The following is a 26,356-nucleotide window of genomic DNA, read 5'->3' on the forward strand; positions in this document are numbered from 1 at the left end:
AGCCCCAAAGGCATGGAGCTCATGTCCTCCCTCTGCAGCGATGCTGTGCTGACATTCCAGTCACGTTGCTCCACCAGCACAGCCGTAAAGCCTCCACGACCACCACTTTGTGGGCAGAGCTGGGTGTGGGGGCACAGTCCACCTTCACAGCTCCTCTCAGCCCATGACTCCAGTTTTACTGATGGCCTCAACCCCTCAGAGAAGCCACGAGCTGCAGCAGAGCAGCACGTTTCCATCCCTACGTCCCATCTGCTGGCATACACGCACACAGAGCTGGAAGGGCACACAGCAAAGCCAGCTGCCAGCTGACACAAAGGTCCTGTTCACAGCCACCATGCTTGCCAGGGATTTTGGCTCTCTGCAGTCTACATCCTTCTGGGAAGCCCTGGAGCAGCCGAATGCAGGTGGAAGGGACAGGGATACCACCACCCACCAGCACCGCATGCCCAGTCCTAGAACTGCGTGGCTAAATAACAGTCATAGAACTGTTTGGGTTGGAAAAAATCTCAGTCCAGTTCTTCCACCACAGGGGAGACAGCAGGCACGGCCAGCGCTGGTGGGTCTCCAAGCAAGGTGTGAGGAGATGACCTAGGGTTGCTGATCCAGGCTGGATTGGCTGTAGGAATCATTTTGTGTTGTTGCAAAACTGTACTCATTTCGCCAGCAAAGGGAGAGCCTGGTGTGCTGTTCCAGTCCAAGGCAGAGCGGTGCAGCCCAGGGCTTCGCCTCCATCCTCACCAGTCGCACAGCAAGCAGGGCACAACTAGGGTGACCACAGCAGACAGCCCGCTCTCTGCATGTCCTGGGGAACCCAGACATCCCAGCCTGCATCGCCAGCAAACTCATTTCCACCATCTTCTTTGCATCTCCAGGAAACACCACAATGTGAAAATCATCAGGTTCAAATGAGCTTCTGGAAACAGGAATGAAATGATTGTGTCGGGTCTGGTAGGGATGGGATTGAGTTCACCTCCTCCTGGGCAGGGACAGCTCCCAGCCCCCTCCAAGATAAATAAAATGTTAAATTAGCCCCATTCCCTATAAAGAGGAGCAGCAAAGCACAGGTTTGGGATTGCCAGGTGGGTCAGTAGGGAGGACACCACACTCCCATAACTCATCCTTGCCTGCAGGTTTGGGATTGCCCAGGGCACTGTCCTGGGGTGAAGAGAAAGCAACAGGCAGACCCTGAAGTGCTGCATGGAAAAAGACAAGTAATGCTTAAGTGAAAACCTAATTTCCCATTAAAACAGCTTTCTGATGGGAAAATTATAACCAGCCGTAATTAGCCTCATAATTAAGAGTCACAGCTACATTGCAGGTGACCTCATCATCAGCAAAAGGCCTTCTTCATTGTCAGACTCCTGCTTCCTCACTTGCAAGCCCTTTTGCACCAACGCAGCTGAGATGTCCACGTAGAAAAGCCCCACAAGCTCCCTGCATCCCAGGAACGCACACAGCTCCACTTCAGGTGCAGCTTGGTGGGTCTGAGGCACCAAATAAAGCCTTGATTTTTGCATCTATCCAGAGAAGTGAGTGTCAGTGGAAGAAGAAGATTGTTTGTGCAGCCAGCTACAGGTCAGGAACAAATGCCATGGAATTCCCCACCTGATGCTCTGCCAGAGTCATTTGTGGGCCCCGCTGGGAGCAGGAGAGGAGGAAAGTGCTTATTGCATTTTAACAGGGTGTAAATCTCTCTGGTTAGGTAGGAAAACATTTGTGACTGCCTGAGGAACCTGTGGAGAAGGCAATGGAGAGGGTCGCCCAGGGGGACTCGAGGCCAATACCAACAGCAGCTCCTCTCCACCCAGGATACGCTGCAGGGAGGATGCAGGGGTGCAGAGCCGGTGCTGCCATGGCCGAGGATGCAGGGCGGGCTGAGCTCTGGCTACACCATCACTGCTGCGGTGTGAGGACAGAGACAGCTGAGAGAAAACCCAAAGTGATCAGGGAGCAGAGAGGCTGGTTCATGTGGAAATCTTCTGGGAGAGATGAGGAGCCGAGGGCAGTGGGGAAGGACAGGAGCTCCAGGTGAGCTGTGGGACAGCCAGGAGGAAAGCCCACTGCAATTCCAGGTAAAGTATGCACACGCACCAGGAACCTGCTGGTAGTGGGAAGTTGATGCTGGCGCAGGTCCTGGCCTAGGGTTGCAAATGTCATAGAATCATAGAATTCCTAGGTTGGAAAACACCTTTGAGATCATCAAGTCCGACCATACCTGTCCATTATAAAGCCATATCCCTAAGCACCTCATCTACCTGTCTTTTAAACCCCTCCAGGGATGGGGACTCAACCACCGCCCTGGGCAGCCTCTGCCAGCACCTGAGAACCCTTTCAGTGAAGAAGTTTTTCCAAATGTTCGATATGAACCCACCGTGGTGCAGCTTGAGGCCATTCCCGCTCATCCTATCGCCTGTGACTCGGGCAAACTGTCCAACACGCACCTCTCTACAGCTTCCTCTCAGGCATTTGCAGACAGTGATAAGGTCTCCCCTCGACCCTCGCTTCTCCAGGCTAAACAACCCCAGGTCCCTCAGCTACTCCTCGTAAGACTTGTTCTCCAGCCCCTTCACCAGCCTCGTTGCCCGGCTCTCAGCTGTGTTAACACCCGCTCTGCACTGCCAGCCAGGATCAAAGAGCACAGTCATTACACAGCAGCAGCAGCAAAACCATCATTCCTAGGGCAAAGAGACTTCAAATGGAGAATAAAACTAACCTTCTCTGGAAAGGCGAGCTTTTAAAGGTGCCACAGACAACCTGGGCAGCCCTGCCCAGAACAACCAGCCTGGCTGGGAAATCTGGGATGGAAAGGGCCAAGTCATTAATGCCAAACCTGCCTGAACCCTTCACGCCTCATGGTCCAAGCACGGCTTCACTTCTCGGAGCCCCCAGCATGCTCATGATCCAACAGCCAGTGCCCATCGTTGCACACCTCAGCGCCCACGATCGCACATCCCAGGACTCAGTCACCCACTCCAGCAACCACAGCCCCACACACGAGTCCTGGGAGATCATCCAGCATCCCAGCTTGCAGCAGAAGCTCCAGCACACAGCCCCTCACGTCAGGTTGGAGTTGCAGTGATGCCTGCAAGCCTCTTCCCAGCACCTTGGCATCAAAAAAAGCACCATGGGTACAACAGCAGGGAGGAATCCAGGGTGGGGGGAAAAGATCAGGGAGAGGGGCCTGATGAAGTGGGTATTTAAAAGCACACGCCAAGGAAGCAGCTGCCTGCACTTATCCACTGCACACCCTTCTCAGCTGCTCCTGTTTACTGGGATTCTTTTCAAGCTGAAGGCTTCTTCTGTGTTTTAGGTCACTTACAGGAGGCTCCATCCAAAACGAGCCAAGTTTTAATCCCTTCCACTCTTGTGGACAAAGCCCTCAGAGGCGACCATCGCTGAAGAGCTGTGAAGACCATCAGTGCCCAGGCACCAGCAGCTCCAGAGGATTCCCCGGGCTCCCCCTGCCCCGCTGCTGCAGCCCAGCCAGGGAGCTGGGGCTGGATGGGGAGGGAGAGGACCGGGATGGAGGCACAGCCACAAAATGGTGCTATTGCTGCCCACCACCACGGCTGCGAAGGGAGCAGCACCTTTGGGGGTGCAGAGCAGGATGAGGCAGGCGATGAATGACTGTCGGCTAGATGGCCCCTCCATGCTGCCATCGCAGGCTGCAGTCACCTCTGCACATCACCTCATTTTTCAGGAGCACTGAGGAGTTAAACGCATTTTCTTTTCCACTAACAAGTCATGTCAATACCAAAGAGATGCTCCTGGAAACCGTTCCTCCTGGGGAAGAGCATCCCGGGATGCAGGCAGCCCAACTCCCTGGGCAGACAAAACCCAGTGCCCAGTTCCCCGCAGCTGGAAGAACCTCTGGCCGGGCAGGAGCCATGGGGAGCTTCCCAGCGGGCGCAGGCGGGGACCGGCTGCCCAGTAGCCTGGGAGTTAAGCGGGCACCATCCCCTTGGCCGGGGTCTTTGTGGCAGGCAGGCCCCCCCCCCCTCTCTCCCGGCCCAGGAGCAGATCAAAGCGCGGGGTCTTTACCTCCTGGCTGGGTGCGGGACACTGGCCCTTTCTGATGGGGCTTTTCATCCCTGTTAGCGCCGTGAAAGGCTGAGCTATGAGATCAGCTGCCAGGGGCTGCCCAGGGACAGCGCGGAGCTGAAAAGGTCAGGAGGGAGGAGGAGAAGAGAAAAGAGGCAGAGGCTTAAGGGACAGGGCTCAACAAAATCGCATTTACTGTGGTCACGGTCTTCAGACAAGCCTCCAAGACAAGGAACCGCGTGTTGTCTAAGGGCCATTATTTGCGTTTGACATGTCCAGCACCCGGGCTTTGAAGTTGGGAGTGGGACTCCGTTAGAGACCCGTTTGTCTCCGGCACAAGCCTGTCGGATCCCACGCAGCATCTCCTGCGGGGCAGAATGGCTCAGCCACCCATCCATCCTCTGCTACCAACTCCCAGGGATGGAGGAGGAATCCCAGGCCCCCAAACCAGGCAGATATGCCACCAGGACAGCTTGGCTTCACTCAGGCTTTCTGCAACACCGCAGGTATGTCGCAAGCTGGTGGGACAAGGATGCGCAGTGCTGGCCCATTTGGGCGAAGAATGAGGAAGCCAGTTAATTGGTTTTTTTATCAGCAGAGAAGTTCACAGCTCTCATTATGGCATCAAACAGCACTTTTGCTTTCAACTCATCTTCACCAAACAAGTTGTTGGGGCGGAAGATGAGGAGCACATGAAAGTGGCCACATTCAAATGCAATCAGCAGAGAACCTGGCAGGCTGACAAAGTGCCCCGGGGGGCTGCACCCGCATCCCCCGGCACGGCACCCATCCAGACGGGCACCCAGTGGGGCAGAAGGAACCAAGGGAGGAAATGATTAAACACCAAGAGCTGCAGGGAGGAGCTGAAGCGGCTCCGCAGACCTGCTGGCATGGGCTAAAGGCTTCCCAAACCAACAGCAGCTACTTTGGAAGCTGGAGGAGCATAGCCAGAAAAGCAAGTATGGCAATGTGTCCCAAAAATAAATGCAGGAAGAATCATTCCAGCATATCTAGGTGACCTTCTACATGCTGAAGCCCAAGCTATAGGGAAACATTGATGTAGAGAGGCCTAGGGAAGAAGCCCACGTCGCAGAGGCAGCACTAGTTTACATCCAATAATTCCTGCCAGGTTAAGTCTAATTGCATCCAAAAACAGAAGCGCAAGACAAAGGGTTTAAAGAAACACTCAGGGTAATATAGATCTGGTCTCACCGAATCCCGCTGCCAAAAAGCGTTAGATTGGATTATGAACATTATTTCATCAAAAATGGATTGCAGGGCTCACAGCCGAACAATAAACAGCAAACATATGAGACTGACGGGGCAAGCATCCACCGCAGCCTGGCTTTTTCTTCAGTGTTCTCATCAAAGGCAGTCTCCTCGCCTTCCACAGGCTCATGGAGAGGTGGGACATGCAGCCGTTCCTGGGGACTTGGTAGATGGGCTCAACACCTGGAAAACCAGCAGAGCACTGGCTGCTGCCCATCACATCTGCAAAGAGTTGTCCAGAGAGCAGGGAAAGACTGAGCAGGGTGTTGCCTGGTGGTGTTCGCTCTCCCACACCCCACCAAACAGGCTGAGAGAGTTGGGCTTGGAGAGGAGAAGGCTCGGGGAGACCTTAGTGCAGCTCCCAGTACTGAAAGGGGCTCCAGGAAAGCCAGGGAGGGGCTCTTAATCAGGGAGTGCAGAGATGGGACAAGGAGGAATGGTTTTCAGCCGAGAGAGGAGAGATTGAAACGAGATCTTAGGAAGAAATGTTTTGCTGTGAGGGTGGGGAGGCCCTGGCCCAGGTTGCCCAGAGCAGTGGTGGCTGCCCCATCCCTGGAGGGGTTCCAGGCCAGGTTGGATGGGGCTTGGAGCCCCTGATCCAGTGGGAGGTGTCCCTGCCCATGGCAGGGGGTGGAACTGGATAGGCTTTGAGGTCCCTTCCAATCCAAATCATTCTATGACTCTATGAAACATAGGAAGTGGGGCAGGGACCACCAAGCCCATGGATGAAGTGAGCTGCCAGGACATCGGATTGACGCCTCTCTATCCAGGCACCTCATTACCAGAGATAGTGAAACTGGAGCAAGTTCAAAGAGGAGCAGCAAATGCAATTAAGAGCGGGAATAAATTAGGAGGGGTGGTGGGGAAAGCTGAACCTGCATAGCTGGATGAGCTGGGGACGCCAGAGCTGCTCACAAGCAACCCAGGAGACCAAACACCAGGGAGGGAGAGGCAGAATCCCCTCCTTGCCTTGCTGGTCCCATTGCTTGGGATGCAGCCCAGGACATGGTTTCTGGGCTGTGAGCACCCACTGCCAGGTCACGTTGAGCTTCTCATCCACCAGCGCTCCAAGTCCTTCTCCTTAGGGCTGCTCCAAATCCATTTTCTGCCCACATCGGATTTGTGCTTGGGATTGCCCCAACCCACGAGCAGGACCTTGCCCTTGCCCTTGTTGAACCCCCATGAGGTTTGCACAGCTGCACTTCTCCAGCCTGTCCAGGTCCCTCTGGATCCTTCCCTTCCCTCTAGCATGTTGACCACACCACACAGCTTGGTGTCATCAGCAAACCTGCCCTCAATCCCACTGCCCATGTCTGCAAAGATGCTGCTAAACAGCACCGGTCCCAGCGCCGACCCCTGTGAGTGCCACTTGTCACTGGCTGATGCCCATGTCCTCCTGCAGCCCCATGTCCCCCATACAGCCTATGTCCCCGAGGACCTGCAGGCAGGAGCTGCCACATCTTGTTCTTGATGAAAAGGCTCAAGAAGAAGCATCACCCTCCTGTGCCTGGTGCTGGGAGAAGGGGATGCTTTTAACGGCAGCCTGGGGCTGGCACGGATGGGCTCGGTGCAAGGCTGGCGAGAGGTGACGTTCGCTTTCAAAAGCCTTTTTCATTGCTCAGCCGCAGGCTGGGGCCGTGTCCCTCCGTGATAAAAGTGGCCCTAAACAAGGCTTGGCGTATCCGAGGTGGGGGGAGCAGCCCTGAATGGGGACAGAGCCCGGTAAGGCCCCTGGCTCTGGCGGGGAGGTTTTCCAGCTGCTGGGGAAGGTGGGGGCAAGCAGCACACGTCCTGCTGCCGCCCCACTCCTGCATCGCTTCCCCCAGCTTAGGGCCGCCGGGAAATGAAAAGGGAGAGAAAAACCCTTTTGTGTGTCAAGGCAAAGCTTGTGGAGAGGGGAGGAGAAGGGGGAAAAGAAGGGAAAAGGGAAAAAAATAAAAGGGGAAAGTTAAAAAAAAAAGCTCTCACGTGGGTGGTCCGCTAGGGAGACTTTTGACTTTGTTTTTTTGGCTATTTTATTCCTCAGCAGAAAGAGCTCCTGGGGCTGCTCGGCAGAGGGGACGGGCAGATCACAGGAGCATCCCCAGCCCACCCAGAGGACAGGGTTCAGGCGGCAGCGCCCGCGCGCTCTCCACACCGAGGGGGCTCGCATCAAAGCGCACAGGAGTCAAGAGAAATTAGAGTCAGAAACGGTCCGAGGCGGGGGCAGAGGGCACTGCAGGCCCCCCGAGGAGAGGGAGGGCCTGCAGGGATGCTCCGAGCGCCCCGCAGAACTGTTCAATCCAGGGATGTTCCAACAGGGGACTGGAATGAAGAAATAGAGGATAAATAGGAGTTTATGGCATAAATAGAGGATAAATAAGAGTTTACGGCAGTCTCCCCACTGCCCTTGGATGAAAGCGGGTCTGCATTGCAAACACCTCAATCACCGCATCCCTGTTCCATCTTTTAAGATGCTGCTGTGGGAGACTGGGAAATAAAAGGATAAATAGGAGTTCACAGCAGTTTCCCCATATCCCTATTCCATCCACTGAGATGCTCCAACAGGAGACTGGGATCAGGAAACAGAGGATAAAAAGGAGTTTATGGCATCCCTGTCACCTTGGGATGAAATCAGAACTGCATTACACACACACTCCACGCCCCACAACCCTATTCCATCCATTGAGATGCTCCAATGGGAGACTGGGATTGGGAACAAGAGGATAAACAGGAGTTTATGGCAAAAACAGAGGATAAATAGGAGTTTACGGCAGTCTCCTTGCCACCTTGGGATGAAAGTGGAACTGCATTACAAACACCCCGCTCATCACTTCCCTACTCCATCCATTTTGGTGCTCGAACAGGAGATTGGGACCAGGAAAGAGAAGATAAATAGGAGTTTGTGGCAGAAATAGAGGATAAACAGGAGTTTACGGTGGAAAGAGAGAATAATTACGAGTTTATGGCAGCCTCCTCACTGACTTGGGATGAAAGCAAGACTGCACTGCAACCACCTTGCTCACCACATCCCTGTTCCATCTATTGAGATGCTGCAAGGGGAGACTGAGATGCAATGAGTTTTAAAGCCTCAGCCAAACCTCCGACAGGATGCACAGCTGAGATTTTGCAAGCCGGCAAAAGCCAGCATAGCGCAGCTTGCAAAATCCCAGCCGTGCATCCCTTCGGAGCGTTGGTGACCCAGGTGCGCTGGCAGCATCGGAGGGGAGCTGGCACCAGCTCAAAGCCATGGGGGCCCTTGGGGGAGCTACGTTTGTACCGTCGGCCGCTTGTGAAAACACCACCAAAACCCACGGGGCGGCTGATTGAAGTGAAGCAAGAGCTTTCGTGTGAAATGCAAAGCAGGTCCTTCAAAACTGGCGCAATTCAGAGGCTGCTAAATCCCCTGCCTGCTCCTTCCTGTGTTGCAACGCGAGGGACCTCACGTTTCTCCTGCCCGGCACTTCATTAGGGCTCCTGATCTCCTTCTGGGGATCACGGCTGTCTTTGGGGGGTATTTGCAGCCTGAGGGGATGCAGCAGCAGGGTGCAAAGCGGGACCCTGCTTTTGGTCCTCATTAGCCTGACGACTGTGCCGTCGCTTGAACTTGACCCTTGAGCATGCAGGAGCTGCTGACCGAGTGCTTCGAGATGTTTGCCTGTCATGGAAAAGGCAGAGCCATTCATCCAGAACCCCAGCGTGGGGGGGCTGGAGGGCCCTCTGGAGCTCCCCCAGTCCAACCCCTCTGCTAAAGCAGCATCACTTCCAGCTGTTGCACAGCAGCGCATCCAGGCAGGTTTGGATTCTCCACAGAAGGAGTCTCCACACCTCCCTGGCAGCCAGTCCAGGGCTCTGGCACCCACACAGGAAAGTGTTTCCTCGTGTTCATGTGGAACCCTCTGTACTCCTGTTTGAACCCAGTACCCCATGTTCTGTCACTGGGCACCACCGAGCAGAGTCTGGCTCCATCCTCCTGCCCCTGCCCTTTGGGTATGGGTCAGCATTGATGGGATCCCCTCTCAGCCTGCTCTTCTCCAGGCTGGACAGACCATACTCAGCCTCTAAGAAGGGTGCTCCAGGCCTCTCACTCAGGTCCTCTCCCATTCTTTGCTCACTACAGCAAATGCTGTTGAACTAAGCCTTCATCAGCTGAGGGACAGCAGAAGCGCTGACCTCTTGATGTCCCAGAGCCACCAGACCGCAGACAGCGACAGCTCCCTGTGGTACAGAGCCAGGAGCTGGCAGTGGAGCTGTGCCAGGGCTTTTGGCATCTCTGGGGCACCTGGGCTTTCAGCCAGGGTCGCCTGCACCCCGTGACGGCCCCAGATCCAGACAGCAAGGGTGACTGAGCGATGGGAGCTCTCGGGAGAGACCAGTCCTGCCAAATGGTGACTCAGCCCACGGTCTCTGCCGGCAACGGCATAGCTGCCACGCCGAGCAGGCTCCACGGGTTGTTGCGCCAGGTTCTTCCTCCCTGCTGTCACCCTCCTACGGCCACGTGGTGACCAGAAAGCTCCGTGAGCCCCTTCCTCACCCCTCTGGGCTCAGCACAATTGACCACAAAGAAAGAAAGGGTGGGCTCACAGTCCATCCCAGCTGTTCTTTGTGCACTGGGTTTACTCAGATTATCCAGCACCAACACAACCAGCAGCCCCATCCTGGCAGTGCTCGCTGGGAAGATCCAAGCTTGCAGCATCCCCGCAGCACCGCGCTACAGCACAGCACCTCCTGCTCCCACTGCCCACTCCCACTGCCCACTCCAAGGGCAAAGATTTCAGGCTAAAAATACACTGTTTACGCACTGGAAAGCAGCAGCTCCCACGGCTCGGCGCTCGCCTCCCACATGGGTGGCTGACCTCCGCACCGAGCTGCTCGCTGGCGACTCTGCAGCACGTGACGGCGAGAGGAGAGAGGAGCCGTGTGGCCACCGAGCCCTTTGCCGGCTGCTACGCCGCACAGTCATGGAAATAGCGAGGGATGAGTGAGCTGGCAGGCATGGCCATGCCCAGCACTGCCAGAGTGGCTGCCAAGGGACGGCTGAGCTCCCGGGAGTCCTCCCTTCATCCAGACACATCCCTGTGTGATGGTGCCCTCCACACACCACGGGCTCCAAGAAATCCAGCCCTCCCTCTCCCTTCACTCCATAAAGCCATGAGAAACAAGAGGAACAGGCCAGTATACAGGATTTTAACACCCATGTAGATCACAGCAAGCACTGGGTGCTGCCAGCAGCTTCTTGCCGGCTGCTCTCAGAGGCAGCAGCCAGGGAGAAGAAGCATCTCCTCTGCCCTCACTGCTCCCGCTCCCAGCTGCCCCACCGGGAGTCTCCCAGGGCAAAGCCCTACACGAAATGCCCTGCAACACCTCCAGCCTCAGAGGCAGACAGCAGCAAAACCCACGCTCCAGACAGGCAGTGCCCCTCCGTGCCAGGGCTGACCCCGGTGGGGGGACACGCTCCTGCTCCTGGCCACGGGCAAGGGCAAGGCAGGGCACACAAGGCACAGCAGAGCAGCCAGACACGGGCTGGTGATCTGCTGGGCCAGCAGCACATTCCTTTCTCTTCTCCCATCCAGCAGGAAATATTTTCCATACGTGTCAGCTCTTTGCGCCGGCCAAGTCGCAACCAAGCGCCTGGTGACACTCTCCAGGCCCCTGCGTCCCCGCCGAGCCAGCGAGGAAGAGGAGGGCGACTCACATGTAATGAAGTAATCCTGCTGCCGCTTGAACTCCAAGCCCATGTAGTTGGGACTGAACTCCTGAAACTTGATGGTGAAGCGGATCTCCTGCTCAGGTCGGTTGCACGTCACCAGCACGTTGGGGTCCATGATGGTGCTGCAGGCATCAGCCTGGTCCTTCTTCACCAGGTACAGCTTGTAGTACTCGTAAGGCCTGGATGGCTCTGCCTTGGGGCAGATAATGTCCAGTTTATCTCCAATCTCCGGGTAGATGACCAGCCCTTTCCCAGACATGAACCTGGAAGAGAGGAGGGGAGAGGTTAGATTTAAAGAAAGAAGGGAGATTGAGATGAAATCTTAAGAAGAAATGCTTTCCTGTGAGGGTGGGGAGGCCCTGGCCCAGGTTGCCCAGAGAAGACGTGGCTGCCCCATCCCTGGCGGGGTTCAAGGCCAGGTTGGATGGGGCTTGGAGCCCCTGATCCAGAGGGAGGTGTCCCTGCCCATGGCTGGGGTTGGAACTGGATGGGCTTTGAGGTCTCTTCCAACCCAACCCATTCCATGACTTTATGACAGGTCACCACAGGCTTGAGCGTGGGCAGCGGGGGCCATGCCAGCCCATCCCACCCCACAGAGCCCTGCTTTCACCCCTCTGTTTCACGCTTAAACTCTGCTGTTGTCTTCTCATGAGATGCTTTTGGAAACCAAAATGAAGCTCTCCTCCTCCCTCACCATCAATGCCGTACACAGAGCCACCGCAGGCTCCCACCAGTGGCTGCTGCGGTTCAGTCCTGTTCCTCGCAATGAGACTGAGCACCTTCCCAAACCCACGCCCAGCACCCTAAAGGGAATGGAGCCTTCCCACAAAGGGCTGCGGAGCGGGAAGGCCGGAGACGCCGCGGCTCTGCCCGACAGCCAGGCAAGGAGCTTCCTGCAGGGACAGGCGGTAATTAGGGAAGGGGAGAAGTCCTGACAATGGGGTGCAGGGAGGGATCCCTGCCACACCCCAGCTCCCCGAGGAATTCCTGACCTTAAATGGAAGGGAGGAAAGCATCCTGCAGGACAACTTCTACCAAGGCAGGCTCAACAGCGTGCCCAGGAGCGTGGGAGGACCGGATGGAGAGGCGCACGGAGGGAGGAAAGCTATTTGGGGCTGGAAGGCAGGGCACTGCCAAGGGAAGGAAGGCAATGTGCTGATAATTAGCATTCCAATTTCATTATTGTGGAGCAATACTCTGCTTTTTTTTTCCACCATGAAGTAGAGGATAAAGGCAGCAAGGAGGGAAGCAGCAGAGCATCTGCTTTGATGTAGGCAACGTAACGTGTTCTTGATGGCAGATAAGGTGGGAATGGATCCTGCAAAGTTATCTCTGCTGCAACTCCCTCATGTAGTTTGGGCACAGCAAAACGGGAAGCGTGCGCTGTCGCAGGCTGCACGTCCGCAGCTTTCCCCTCTCCTGGTCACGAGCCCTTGTCTCACCCGACTCCAGCAGTCGGACGGGGCCATCAGGACACCTTCTCCCCGTAGCCAGCAGCGCCGGCTAGGGCTGCAGGCACCTCGTAAGGAAGAGCAAACACACAAGACCAACCTGCTCCGTAGCTCCAGAACAAGTCGTAGCAAGAAGCCACAGAGCTGAAACTAGCACCCGAGCAGCCCAGGCTCCAGGGCTCCGGCTGCGGGACTCCCAGCGGATCCGCACGCCAACCCACTGGGCTGGGAGGAGGCAGGCGCAGCCGGAGCCCACGCACACCCCGATGCCCTTGGCAAGGGCTCCGGAGCTCGGTGCCAGCTGCAGCAGTGGGAGGGATGGGCAGGACAGACAGACAGACATGGGCTGTGCCTCTCTGCCAGCTTGCCAGGGTGGAGCAGTGACCGGAGCTCGCTCTCACCCAGCCTCAGGAGTAGAGATGAGGCACAGGGACAGCGGGTACAGGGACACCCTGTAGGGAAGCACTGCAGCCACCAGGCATCAAGCACAGGGATCATCCCAAACCAGGCCTCGTTCTGGAGGTGCTCCAGCCCTCGCATCATTTCCATGCCTTCCTCTAGATTCGCTCCAACAGCTCCATGTACTTCTTATGTCAGGGATTCCAGAACTGGACACAGCACTCCAGGTGAGGTCCCACGAGCGTGGAGCAGAGGGCAGAACCCCCTCCCTCACCCTGCTGGCCACACTGCTCTGGGCTCAGTTTTGTAAAAGTCATGACTTCTGGGAGAAGGGGACACGGCAGCTTCAGGAAAGAGTAGGGAACTTAACCCTGAAAGGGCCTGGGAGGTGGGATGCTGCAGCGCGCTGCGGGCGTGGTGGAGCCTGGCTCTGTCCCCAGCGCTGCGGGCAGGTGAGCCGCGCTGTGCCTCAACACTACCAAGTAGGTCAGCTGGGCCCCGGCCAGCACGCCGCTTCCAAAGCCTTGGGAGCGATAAAGGCTTCCCCCACCCACAGCCTGAGCCCTGACGCAATCCCAGGAGCCGTACAGCAGGAGATGCAAAGGAGACCCTGCCCCTCCTCGCCCTCCCCGCCCTGGCCAGGCCGCAGACATGCAGCGCAAGTGAACACTTGCACGCTCACTCACGGGTTCCCATCCCAAGAGGCAGCCGGATCCCACACTCGTTCCTCCACAGCTGGGCTGAGTCAGAAGCTTCCTGGCACCGGACTCCCAAGTGACTCAGTCTCCCTCCTCCAGCCCCTGCCAGCTCCTCCTGCCCAGATGCCAAAGAGGAAGCCACAAACAGCTCCAGCAGATGTCTTGAGCAGGAGGAGAAGGCACCTATCAATCCCCATCTCCATACCAGGAGGACCTATCACACCTCTTAGCCAACACCTACAAACCAACCGGTCCACGCAACCCAGCCTATGCCGGCAGCACGACAACCTGGGATCAGGTCAGGCTGATTTTTAAGAAAGAATCCATAAAGCAATGGAGGGAGCTGAGAACTTCCCAGCACCACATCCTGTTGGCACCTCTTCATCCTAGAACATTCAGAAAGACAGCCTGTGTTTGTTTAATCTGGTTTAAGTATAAAATGACAAGGCAAATTTCTCCTATGAGCGCTCAGTCTCAGCTTCAGAAGCCCACAGCTCTGCCTGGGAATCAGCCAGGAGCATCTTCCAGCTCTCCTACAGGACCATCACACAAGACTGAGACACCAGCCAATGCAGGTGGCACCCCACCGCGCGCAGCAGCAGCTTGGGGCGCTCCCTCCAACCACTGCTCCCTGTCTGCACACACACTTTTCAACCTTTATCCTCCCATCTCCACGATTTCTTCTCCTGCATCACCCCCTTTGTGTCCTCCCCTTCTTCCCCCAAACAGGCCTGTCCCTCAGCCAGGAAGCGGGCAGCAGGAGCAGTGCTGGTAACTCCCTGATGGATACACCCCAAACCCTCTCTCCTTCAGCTCTTAACCACACATTCAGGGTTTTTTCTCCAAAAATTTCACTTGGCCAGAAACAATGACTTGTGACAGCCACCCTAGGGAAGAGTGACAACCATTCCTATCCCATGAGAGGCCAGGTCTCCAGGGAATTCTCCTTTCAACTACTGGAAAAACACAGCAGAGAAAAGAGGATCCCAGAATAGTCCCAAGGTGCCTGCACAGAGCGCTACAGCAAGTGCTTTGAATGAGATTGCTCTTCCAAGGGGAAAGAAGAATCACACCCTTGCCTTGTCTTTACAAGGACGCATCCTCAAATGCCAGTTATCGGCAGCTTCATCACTTGAAGCCCCTCCAGGTGATTTTTGGGTGGCACCTGCAGCTGCCCACCCGCAGAGCCGTGCCGGCCGCCGTGGAGCATCCCGGCCTGGCGTCCCTGGCCCCCAGCTCCCGGCCCCACAGGTTCCTTGGGAGCGATCAGGTGGCAATATCCAATTTCCTTATTGTTTCGGGAGGTGTTTTCTGATGGGAAAGGTGAAAAGGGTATTTGTGAGCCTTGTAAACCGATTCCTCCGAGTTGGGTAAACAAGGGGAGCTCTGTTGGCAGCGGGATGCCGGGATGCCGGAGCAGAGAGATGGGATTAAAGAGCAGCCTCTCCTCTACCCTGAGCCGGGGGGCCGCTGGTGGGGACCCCTAACCCCTGCGGACCAGGCAGCCCCCCTCACCAGCACAGGGGACTCCAAAAAGCTCCAGTGGGACTCAATGGAGCGACCTGGGACCTGCTGGAAGGGCTGAGGGCTTGGCCAGTGCCCGGTGTCCAAGGCAGCCACCTGAGCATCACAGAGGCGGTTTGCTGGGAAAGGGAGGGGAATGGGGCAACAAGACGTAATCCATAAAAATAAACAGCTCTGTACACCGAGGATGACCAGGAACCCTGGTGTGACCACAGGCAGAGAGATGCCGGCCTTCCACCAGCAGCTGGGAAGCTCATACCTCAGCTTCAAGGAGAAGCAGTCACATGGGAGAGTGCTGGGGCTCCAGCAAACCACCTGTGTGATCACAAGCTTCCTTGTAACACCAGCCATGCCAAGGAGCTCCAGGACCAAAGAGTTCATGCAACCAACAGACTCCAGAGGCAATCACACAGGAACAACCAGCTGCATCCCACCACTGCTGGAGGCTCAACAAGCCCAGGAACACAGCGTAAGAAGGAAAACCACAAAGTCTGTCTGAAGTAAGCTCAGGACTCATGCTGGGTATGGCATTTCCTGCGCGCGCGCACACACACACACACACACATCCTGTGCAGGATCTTCTTCTCCAGGTGGGCATCCAGAGTAGCTAAACATGGACAAGCCAACACGCTCCCAGCGACTGCTCTAATTGTCCTGCATGTAGGGTATCCAGCACCTTTACAAACACACCAGCACTCCTTCCACTCTTCCTTAGGGAGAACACAACCCATACATTCCTTCAAAACAGAATGCTTTCAAAGAACGAGCTGATCTACTTTCCAACAGCCTCTCCCTCTGAGTCCAGGCACTCCTTCCACCACAAAATCTTTGGGGCAGCATCACTCTTCCCCACGGCCAAGAAACAGGAGGCACCTCACCTTATTTCAGGCTTTGCAGAAAACAAAAGAATATATAACAATGATCTCCTCCTTGGAGAAGATGCTCTCAAGCTTTAATGGTGACATACATACAAGCTGACATATGCTAAATGGTGTTTTCTTCAAAGAAATCCAAGAATAGCTGTGTCTCACAAGGAGGACATGTTCTCCTGGCAGGAGAGCTGCTGATGGCCGGCACAGCAAGAGGCTGGGAGGGGAGAGAGCGAGATCTGAGGTGCACGTGGCATTTTTCAGGGTGCAGGAGCTGTGTGTTTCCCTCATACCATGCTGCCCAGCTCTCCACACCAGCACAGCACATGGGTCCTCCTAGCAGGATCATGGCTCCCATGGAGCCTCCACAGCCCCCACCAGCTGGGAACCACCTCAGGAGAGGGATGAGAACAGCCAGCAGCTCAGCAAGCTGAAGATATCCATTAAAAAAGCCAAAACTCCATGTAAAAATGAGTGTGCACTCCTGAAAACACTTCAGAAACCTGAGGGAGGTTTGCCGATGCCCAACTGCACCCAAACCTAAACCCACCTCACAGTCTCCACCTCACACTTCCTTGCTTTTCTGGAACACAGCACCCCCATTTTGCAGCAGCTGCCAGGCACAGGAAACTCGCTCTGCTCAAGATGCTCAGCCACCAGCCAGAAGAGATCAGTCCTGTCCGCAGAGAGGTCCTCCAGACCCCTCAACACCACAGAACCATGTCCTGCTCAAGTCATCAGAGGGTCCCTGCAGAGCTCATGCTCCAGCCAGCACTGCAGAGCTCCTCTGGGGATGCCAAACCACCTCCAAGCTTGCTAAAGTCTGTATGTTCATCAAGGAAATGCACACATTGGGACCTTTGCAGCAGCGTGACCAAAGTCAAATAGCATCATCAGACATGGAAAACCACCTGGTCCCCTCTGAGCTCCAACCGAGAGCATCCGCCATCCCATTTCACAGGGATGGGGCGGGTTGTCCTGGTGATATCCTGGGCACGGCTGGGCTGTCCACAGGACACAAGAATCCTACTCATGTCACCTCTTGAGAGCCAAGGACCATTAAATCTGAAGAATTACACACTTGACGCAACAGCCAACCTCATCCCAGCACCCTCAGCCATTTCCAAGGAGCAGTGCTGGTGCCCACAGGTACAGGACCCTTTCTCCTTTCTGACTCCCGTTCAGTCCTTGTGAACAAAGCCATCCACAAGCAGCAGCCAATTACAACTTGAATAAGAAGGCTCCACGCTCTCCTCTGCCTCCCGTCTGCGTCTGTCGCCTTCTCGCTTCTTCAGTCGAGTTATTCGTCACTGCGAGAGGGTAAATAGGAGCACGCAAATCCCTGTACTTTTAGATCCCACTTCTTTTATGTGCTCTTCTATTATTAGTCTCCTTTAAAAAGAGCTTCGATCTTCCTTCCCCCCTGCTAATCTATGTATAATTATTTTCACTGCCCTTCTGCAGCCCTCTTCTATTTCTGCCGCATCCTTGCGGAGCCACGGTGCCCGGCGCAGAACCCAGCAATGGCAGGTGATTCCGAAAACAGCCTCCTCTCTCCTCGGCTCCTTTGGCCCCCTCTGCCCGAAGAGAGATTTTCCAGCTCTTCGGAACAGCACCTCTCAGCCCCTCCGGCCTCCACGCTCGGCCGAGCCCCCGTCCCATCCCATCCCGTCCCCCTCCCAGCCACCCTCTAAGGCCCTTTTTCCACATCTCGGGTTTAATGAGGCCCATTCAAGGCTCCCAAAGACAAAAGGCCCTTCTCGTTTCCAAACGGATTTGCACTGCGCAGCAGTGAGGCAGAAACGAGCCGCCATGGCAACCCGCACCCCAACCCCCCCGCACCGCCATGCCGCTGCCCAACCCCGCTGCTCCCCAAAACCCCCCTCTTGCTTCACCACCACAGGGCTCAGCTCAGGCTGGGGAAAACACCCACCTGCCCAAAAGTGACGCCCCCCCCTTGCCAGGAATGCTCCTTTTCAGGATGAAGTTAAAGCATCCTCAAGCCGGTGCCGTTCTGATCGACCAACTCCAGGGCATGGTTAAGCAGAAGGCAAGGAAATACCAGTTGAGGGTGGGTGGGAAATGAAGTCAAAATATCCCTCCCTGCCGAGAAAGATGGGTGACGCACAACATGGCACAGGTGGGTCTGTGCTGAAGAGCCCAACTCAGCCCCAACCCAGCTCTCAGCATCGCTCTGCAGGGAAGCCGGTGGCTTTGTGATGCCAGGAGGCCACTCCAACGCTTCAGAGGTTCAGTAAGCACGATCCTCACGTTCAACACTTTGTAACTCTCCCTCACCAGCTGCAATTACTCAAGGCCAGGAGAGCATCCTGCTTCTCCCCCACCAACCTGCCCACTCCAAGCGGGAAGCGGCAGAGATCCCATCATGCCTCTTTGAGCGTGCAACAACCCTGAAGACCAAGCCCTCACAAAACGTAAAGGAGTTGGCCCAGCTGCACTTGATCGGCAATGGAAAAAGACCAGAGAGAACCTATTCCACCATGGAAGTGTTTTTCTGCCCTGGGGAGCCAGGAGGACCCGGGTTCCCACTGTGAACCTGCAGCTGGGAGAAGGGTCTGCTCTCGCCTCCTCCAGCACAGATCCCACTCCCAGGAGAGAAGAAATCCAGAGCAACACTGGGCAAGGGCTGACTCAGAATGAGCTGCTGGAATGTGGCCAGAGGAGAAGGGAGCTGGGGAAGGGTTTGGAGAACAGGGGTTATGGGGAGTGGCTGAGGGACCTGGGGCTTGGATGGCCTCATCAAAGATGCACATGGGCAGTGGGGGATGAGGGAGGACCCTGAGCCCACTACCACACAGGGCTGAGCACCGTGGGTGGCAGCACCCACAGGAAGGCGAGTGCTTCCCTTTGTCCCCTCGTTTCCCTTTGTCCTCACAACCAGGATGGCTCCCAATGCTCATCCACCGCTAGAGGGATGGCTGGATGGGTGCCGCCCACCCCACCGCTCCCAGGAGGAGGAAGACCATGTGCTGCTCCATCTTCCCATCTCCATGCAAGACTCCATGCATTCAGCTGCCACACCCAAACCATGCAAACAAATGGTATTAATCCAAACCTTGCAAGGGGGAATAAACAAAAACCCAGAAGTGTTTAATTGAGGGGGGTTGGAGGAGATTTAATTGGGATCGGAGCACTGGCACAGGCTGCTGCTGCCATCTGCAGCACTCTCCGCAGCCGGAGGCACTGGGCTCCGGGGACCCCAGCCTCCCTGACACTGTTCAGGAAGAATAAGGATCATCGGGAGTCCCTTTGGTTTGCTCTCACCCCATAAAAATGAGTTTGCACCCCTGCAACTTCCTTATTTTCCAGCACAATATGCAGCTCCACCGGTGATAGAGCCAAGGGGTTGGCTGGGAAATTAAGGGGGGGAAAAAGCCATATTTTCTCCCTCCACTAATATCGCCCCACGCCTCCCCTCGGGGAAATAAAGACGAGCTGAGTTATCTAATTAATGCTGTCAAGAAGTGGGGAGGCCGGGGCCGGGGGCTGCAGGCAGCCCACAAAGGGGCAGTGGGGAGCGGTCCCCCCGCCGCCAGCATCGCCCGTCAATGGGGCCCCACGCTGGGAGTGAGGTAAGAGGGGACTCAAAGCGGGGTCTGTGCGGGGTTTTGTGTTTTGAAAGCCGGGGGGAGGGGAAGGGGACAGGGCTTGACAAGAGCTGACAGACAACTGAACAAAACCATAAGGGCCATGAATGGCAACGCGGCGCTGTAATTGGCGCAGGGACGGGGAGAGAAGTGAGACAATGAGGCGCGGGCGGCAAGCACTCACCTTCTGCCTGCCCACACCACCGCTCACCCAGACAGCAGTTGGCAGCTGGATGCTGCAGCAGACCCACCACCTACCCCAAACAAACCTTCCAAAACTTCCCAAGGAAGCAGGAAAGCAAGCAGGAGTGGAGCCCACACCCAGCCAAACCATGTCCCGGGCTGCACCCAAAGTACTGGGACCAGCTGGGTGACGGAGGGGATTCTGCCCTTCTGCTCTGCTCCCATGAGACCCCACCAGGAGTCCTGTGTCCAGTTCTGGAATCTCCAGCATAAGAACGAGATGGAACTGTTGGAATGGGTCCAGAGGAGGCCATGGAGATGATCCAAGGGCTGGAGCACCTCTGCTATGAGGACAGACTGAGGGAGTTGTCGTTGTTCAGCCTGGAGAGGAGAAGGCTACAGGGAGATCTTAAAGCAGCTTCCCATACGGAGAGGGGCTCCAGGAAAGCTGGGGAGGGACCTTCTACAAGGGCATGGAGTGACAAGACAAGGGGGAATGGCTTTAAATTGGAAGGGGGAGCATTTAGACCAGACATTAGGAAGAAATTCTTCACGCTGAGGGTGGGGAGGCCCTGGCCCAGGGTGCCCAGAGCAGTGGTGGTGCCCCATCCCTGGAGGGGTTCCAGGCCAGGTTGGATGGGGCTTGGAGTGACCTGATCCAGTGGGAGGTGTCCCTGCCCATGGCACAGGGTGGAACTGGATGGGCTTTGAGGTCTCTTCCAACCCAAACCATTCTCTGAGAAGGCAGACAGCACCAGGAGCAGCACAAACCCAAGCCCCTAGCACAGGATGCAGCAGGAATTCAATGATCTGACGGAAGCAGATCAGGTTCCTTGCTCAGCTCCAGTTTTTTCGGCTTCCCTCCAGTTTGGACACCCGTGCCCTGGCTGCAGCCCCGCTCATCCGGAGGACGGCGGGGGGAGAGAGGGAGAGGCGGGTTAAAAGGGAACACGGTTGGAGCAGCGGGGTTCCCACTCCTTCCATGACCCCTCCGAAATAAGATTTCGCCTCCCGGTTCCAAAGCAAAGAATTACTTTGGCAGGGGACACAGCGGCGGCCGGGCGCCCACTTGGAAGGGAAAGCGGCAGGAATATGCCCAAGGAGCCCAAGACCAAGACCTCCCCGCCAAGCCCCGCTAATTGTAATGCAGCTGAATCCCTGGCCAGGACAGAGGAGGGAAACTGCAGGATGCGGGATGAGGGGGAGGCAGGTGGAGCACTCAGCCCACCATCCCCCCCCCACCCCCGTTCTCTGGAGACCCCCCCTTTCCACCTCACACTTTCCCTGCTCGGCTGTAAAAACAAAGGACTGAAAGCAAAGAGCCAGGAGATAAAGTTAGAGACAATGGTGAGTCCTTGGAAGAGAGGAAACCCCCTCATCTTGGTGCCCTGGTTAGCTCTGCACCCCACAAACCCAGTTTGCAGCAGGGAGCCCCAACCCAGCCCTCTCCCCACAGAATCACAGCTGGGAGCGCTCCTGCATCCTGATCCGGCCACTGCATTCCCGAGGTACAGGAGGGGTCCCCAGACCCCGTAGCTCCCTATTCCCAAAGCAAGGGAGAGGGACAACCAGCCTCACACGTTTGTCTGAGGGCTTCCACAAAATAAAGCCCTGGGGAGCAGCAGGAGTAGCGGGGACCTCCTGGGCTCAGACAGGTAGGTCCTTGGGAAACCCTTCCAGAGCCCACCACAGCATGCCAGAACTTGTGTCTCCATTCCCAGAGATCCCACTAAGGGCTGGGCGATTGAGCAGGTCCCCAGGCTCAGGCTCGCCCTCGGGAAGTGATGCTGTGGTTTGAAGGATTAATCCCAACAGGAGGTACCCAGCAGGGAGAAGAGAAAGCCCTGCAGATGGTTACCCACAGCCTGGCTGCACGGAGCAGCCGTGGGGACCTCCCGGGCTCAGCCAGGACCCTGGGAAGGATGGTTACCCACAGCCTGGCTGCACAGAGCAGCAGCAAGGACCTCCTGGGCTCCATCAGGTCCCCGGGAAGCCCCTTCAGAGCCCACCACAGCATGCCAGTACTTGTATCTCCATTCCCAGAAATCCCACCGAGTGCTGGTTGATGCACTGATCCTGCATCTGAGCAGGTCCTCAGGCTCAGGCTCGCCCTGGGGAAGCGATGCTGTGGTTTGAAGGATTAATCCCAGCATGAGGAACTGGGCAGGGAGAAGAGAAAGCCCTGCAGATGGTTACCCACAGTGCAGCCGCAGGCTGCCCTGCCCCACTCCAACAGGTCTCCCAGGTTTGGGAACGGTGTCACCCCTGGTCGCCGTGACTCACCACCTGGCCCTTTCATCTCCCAGCTCCCAGATGTGGCCAAACCAGTTTCATCATTCCAGCTCGCTCTGGAAGTGCCATCTTCTCATGCAGCTGCAAAACACCATCCCTCAGCCCAAGAACTCAACTCCAGCCCGCCCCACAGCTCATTAAGAACTTGTTAATCACCCCATTAGAGGAGGTTCATGTGTACAACCACCTCAAGAGCTGCCCACCAGAGCTGTGCAAGCACTGCTCAGCATCCAGGTCCCAGAATATTCCTCATCCCTGAGCCACCTCCACCTGACCACACAGGGTCCTCAGCCAGGATGGATGGGTCTGGTTCAGGTCCAGGGCAAGAAGCTGAAGATGAGCACGAGGACCTCAAACGAGAGGATTTTTTCCCCTCTCTTTTGCTCCTGCACACAAACAGTGAGTGACCACCAAAGCCAGGTGAGCAAGCTCCACAAGAAAGCCTGAATCCAGCCCCTGCCCTACGCCATGCTCCGGGAATTCACTCGGAAAACTGCCCCTTCCTCCCTAAAACCTCTTCCCAGTTCTGCCCACTGTATGGAGAGGTCCCATGCAGGCACAAAAGTCCCATTTTCCAATGTATCTACAGTCCTCAGCAAAGAGAAAGACCCTCCTAAAGGCTTCACCTCTGGAAGGGGCTGGGACCACCTGCACTCCCCCTGCCTGCCCCTCTACTGCTCCCAGTTCCCCCAGTCCAGAGCTGGTTGGCACAACAGCAGCTGAAAGAGGGGCCGGGAGAGCAGCCAGCACAACACGCGAGTGTCAGGTTCAAACATCTCCTCCTGCCCAAAGCGATCTGGCTCGTCCTCGCTTTTATTTTTAGGCTAGATAGACATAGGTCTCAACTTGAATAAAATGTACAGCCTCCTGCTGGGAACAGGAGGAGAGGAACCAGGGAGCCCACTGCTGTCTGAGGTGTCACGGATGCTGCCATACCCAGAGATGCTGGGACTGTGGCTCCTCTCCAGCCCCTTCCCTTCTTGGGGACATCCTCAGACACTGCAGGGACACATGTTTCCCACACACCAAGGGAGATTTAAACAGGAGCTAAGGAAACTTGGGGTTCAAACCCCAAAATAAACCAACCCACGGGCCTGGGGAAGAGAAGAAGGAGGAGGAGGGCAGAGCACCCAGCCTGGCTCTCTGGCCACCCTCCCTGCCCAATACACAGCGATTCCCAGTTCCCTGCAGACAAAAAACATTCCCAATCCTCCCCCCGCGAAGAAAACTCCAACTTGCCACCCACGCACACGGAAGAAAGCTGAGGAGATGCCACAGGAGAGACCAAAGTCTCCCCTCAACCACTTCCTCCCCCACCCCTCCCGCTTTGCTGCCAGATGCGATTGCCCAGAGCCTGGACCCAAAATCCGGCTGGTTCAGGCACACCCGGCAGCAGTTCTTGCCCCTCCACACACCGGGGACACATCCCTGTGATGCCACCATGCCAAGAGCCAGCGCGGGCTGATGCTCCCAACCCTTTTATTCCAAGGAGTTTATTGCAAAGTGCCCAGCGCTGCTGCCACTCCTGTTGTCCCCAACCACGCTCCAGGCACAGCCGGGGAGTTTTGGGGCGCTGAGCCGCTCAGTGCCGTGCACCGCCGGCAGACGTTGGCCAAGAGCAGCCACGTTCACTCCAAACCCGCTCCCCAACGCCAAGCACAAAGCCCTGGAAGCAGCCAGAGCTGCAGAAGCAAACCGAGCTCCAGTGCCCACCTTGCACACGTGGTAGGGATGGTGCCATGGTATCCATCAGGAAAAGGGGCATTATTTACCATTAACATCCCGGGCAAGCCCAGATCCTGCTGCAGAGGCCCCAGGATGCGCTCAGGACCCCTCCACACATCCCCAAATCATCTCCCAGGACCCTCAGCTCCCCCTTCCCTTCCTGCCTCCCTTTCCCAGCACAGAAAAGGCCCTACCCAAGGGCTCCAGCCATCACCCACCCTGCTTTCCTCCCACCAGCAAAACCTCTTTCAGCCTCGCTTTGCATTTAAGGTGCTTTTCCTTATTTTTTTTTTTAAAGGAGAAAGTTCAAACAGCTTGCAGTGCCTGCGACGCTAATTTGGAACTCACTGCGGTGCCGACATCGCATTAAGTATTTCTGTCAACCGTGAGGACACACCATGTCTGTGTAAGAAATTACACCCGCAATTATAGCTAAAGAGGCATGTAAAACTTAAAAAAAAAAAAAGTTAATGTATTCAGAAATGATAACTGACATTCTTATTAGGATTAATCTAATTTTAGTAGAGTCATTTATATCCTGCCTCTGGATAAAAAATGAATTTCAATTTTAAAACCTGGATAAAAAATCCTGGCATTTAAAAAAAACCCACTTTTAGAAGTCACCCTGTGTGATTAAGCGCGATGATAATGTGAGGAAGCTCAACAAAAAAAAAGCTCTGCTGTTAAAGAAGATATTTGTTAAGCAAAACAGGAACAGAGATGTTTATCGGCCCCAGGAGAGCATTTCAGGATACCTCTGCACCCAGCACTCTCGGGTGTTGTGTCTGAAGGGCAAAAGGGCCAGGGGAGACAATGGGGAAGGATCAGGATGCTCAGGGATGGGTTGGAGCTCTGCCTCTGGATGGTGGGAGCGTGGGATGCATCCTGCACTGCCGAGCAGGGAAACGCCAGGCTCCAGCAGGAGCGATACCACTCATCCACAGCCCAGAGAGGTGACATCGTTCATCCCTAGCCTGGATGAGTGACACTGCCCATCCACAGCCTGGACATCCCCATCAGAAACAGACAGGGAACAACTGCAAAGCACAGAAGTTATTCAAAGACTGGGGAAAAAAAAGGGGGAATAAAAAAGCTGAATTGGTTTATCTTCTAAAAAAAGAAAACATCAAGGGGATTTAACGCCAAGGTCCTTCTCAAGGAGGGGCCCAGGGTCCTGGAGTTTGCCGTAACCCCAAGCTGAGCTGCAGGGACGAGAGAGGGGGCTCGGCATCGCCCGCAGCAGTGCCGGCTCCTCCCCAGGTCAGCTGTCACGCAGAAAAATGCACTGCTGGCCTCGCACTCGGGTCTCGGCAATGTTGTAGCTCGATGGAAATTGATAGTTGGAGCAGTAAAGGTCCTGGCAGGCTCCACTTCCCAGAAGCGGACAGAAGGAGCCTCTTTTCCCAACCAACCCAAGAAGGACGCCTTCCCACAGCAGCCACTTTCCACTGCGTACGTAACAACCACAAAATAACCCCCCAAAAAAAGCACATTCCATCCACGGGACCAGCTATCCCCGCTGAGAAACCCAGATGAGATGCCTCCTCCAGGCATGCATGTTGCTCCATGATCCCACATCCACCTCCTCCACACAGCGGTGCAGCCACGGACATGCCCATGACCACCAGACACCAACCTACGTGATAAGGAAGATGCTCAGACTGCCCAGGATGAGGAGACAGGAGAGACCGGGATGGGGCAGGACTGGAGAGCGAAGGATGAGAGCCTGGGCACTCAGCATCAGAAGCAGGACCAGCCCCTCCTCTTCCCACAGCCCCCCAGTCCAAGGCACCGAGCACGCAGGCGGGACAGGGATGATTTAAGAATATCTGGAAGGAGACAAATGCCAAAGTGGAAAAAAAATGTCTCGGGCTGATTATTTTATTTTCCACTGATGGTTTCAGCCACAATGGCCAATAAATCCCGATTACGGATCTTAAAAACGCTTCCTGCCGACACTTGGCCCATCAAGGCAATTCTGGGCTCCCATAACTCCTGGTTTATGATGGTCAGACGCGTCAGCTCCTCGCAGAGCCCAGCATTTCCATACGGATGACCATAAACCTCGATTAGAGATTAAAGGACTGACTCAGAAGTTCATCAGAGGAAGAAACATGTTCCCCTGCCATTGCCTCACCATTTTTACCCACTACCAGTTGGGGTTTGGGGATGGTTTTACACTGGCAGTAAATTCCGGGATGGCTGACAGCTCGGTGCACAAGGACAATGATGCCAGGAAGACGCAGGCAGCAGTGGAGAGGACAGGAGCGCAGCCGCGGGCTCAGCTGACAACGCACCGATGAGAAGTGACAGCTCTCCTCTTTGGCCACCCATCGCCTGCGCCAGCACGGGGACACGGACGCCAGCGCCGAGCGACCTTCCCCGCTCCCCCTTCCCGGCCCCAGCCCTGCCAGCATCCTCTCCGGGGAGCAGCGCTGTCCTCGTTTCTCCTCCTCGCGCCTTGGCGAGGGCAGGAGCTGCCAAGGAGAAGCACGCGAGCACAGGGGAGGGCGACAGAAGATCGATGACTGCCAAGGGGCCGGGACCAGGGACCGCTGGGCTGATGCGCACCGGGAGCAACGCCGGCCCCTGCACTGGCAGCATCCTC

General features: G+C 56.0%; 2 protein-coding genes across 2 annotated transcripts in view; one reads left to right on the forward strand and one right to left on the reverse strand.

Annotated features, from left to right (window-relative positions):
- Positions 1–26,356, forward strand: part of ARR3 (arrestin 3) — a 349,343-nt gene that overhangs the window by 73,916 nt on the left and 249,071 nt on the right. The gene's annotated exons all lie outside the window — the stretch shown is intronic.
- EFNB1 (ephrin B1) overlaps positions 1–26,356 on the reverse strand; it is a 53,739-nt gene that overhangs the window by 11,271 nt on the left and 16,112 nt on the right. Inside the window, exon 2 of the mRNA XM_054076029.1 lies at positions 10,985–11,262. Within this exon, the coding sequence (XP_053932004.1) occupies positions 10,985–11,262 (278 nt within the window). The remainder of the gene's footprint in view (positions 1–10,984; positions 11,263–26,356) is intronic.

Source organism: Cuculus canorus, chromosome 10 (assembly GCF_017976375.1).
Source record: "Cuculus canorus isolate bCucCan1 chromosome 10, bCucCan1.pri, whole genome shotgun sequence".
Classification (NCBI taxonomy): domain Eukaryota; kingdom Metazoa; phylum Chordata; class Aves; order Cuculiformes; family Cuculidae; genus Cuculus; species Cuculus canorus.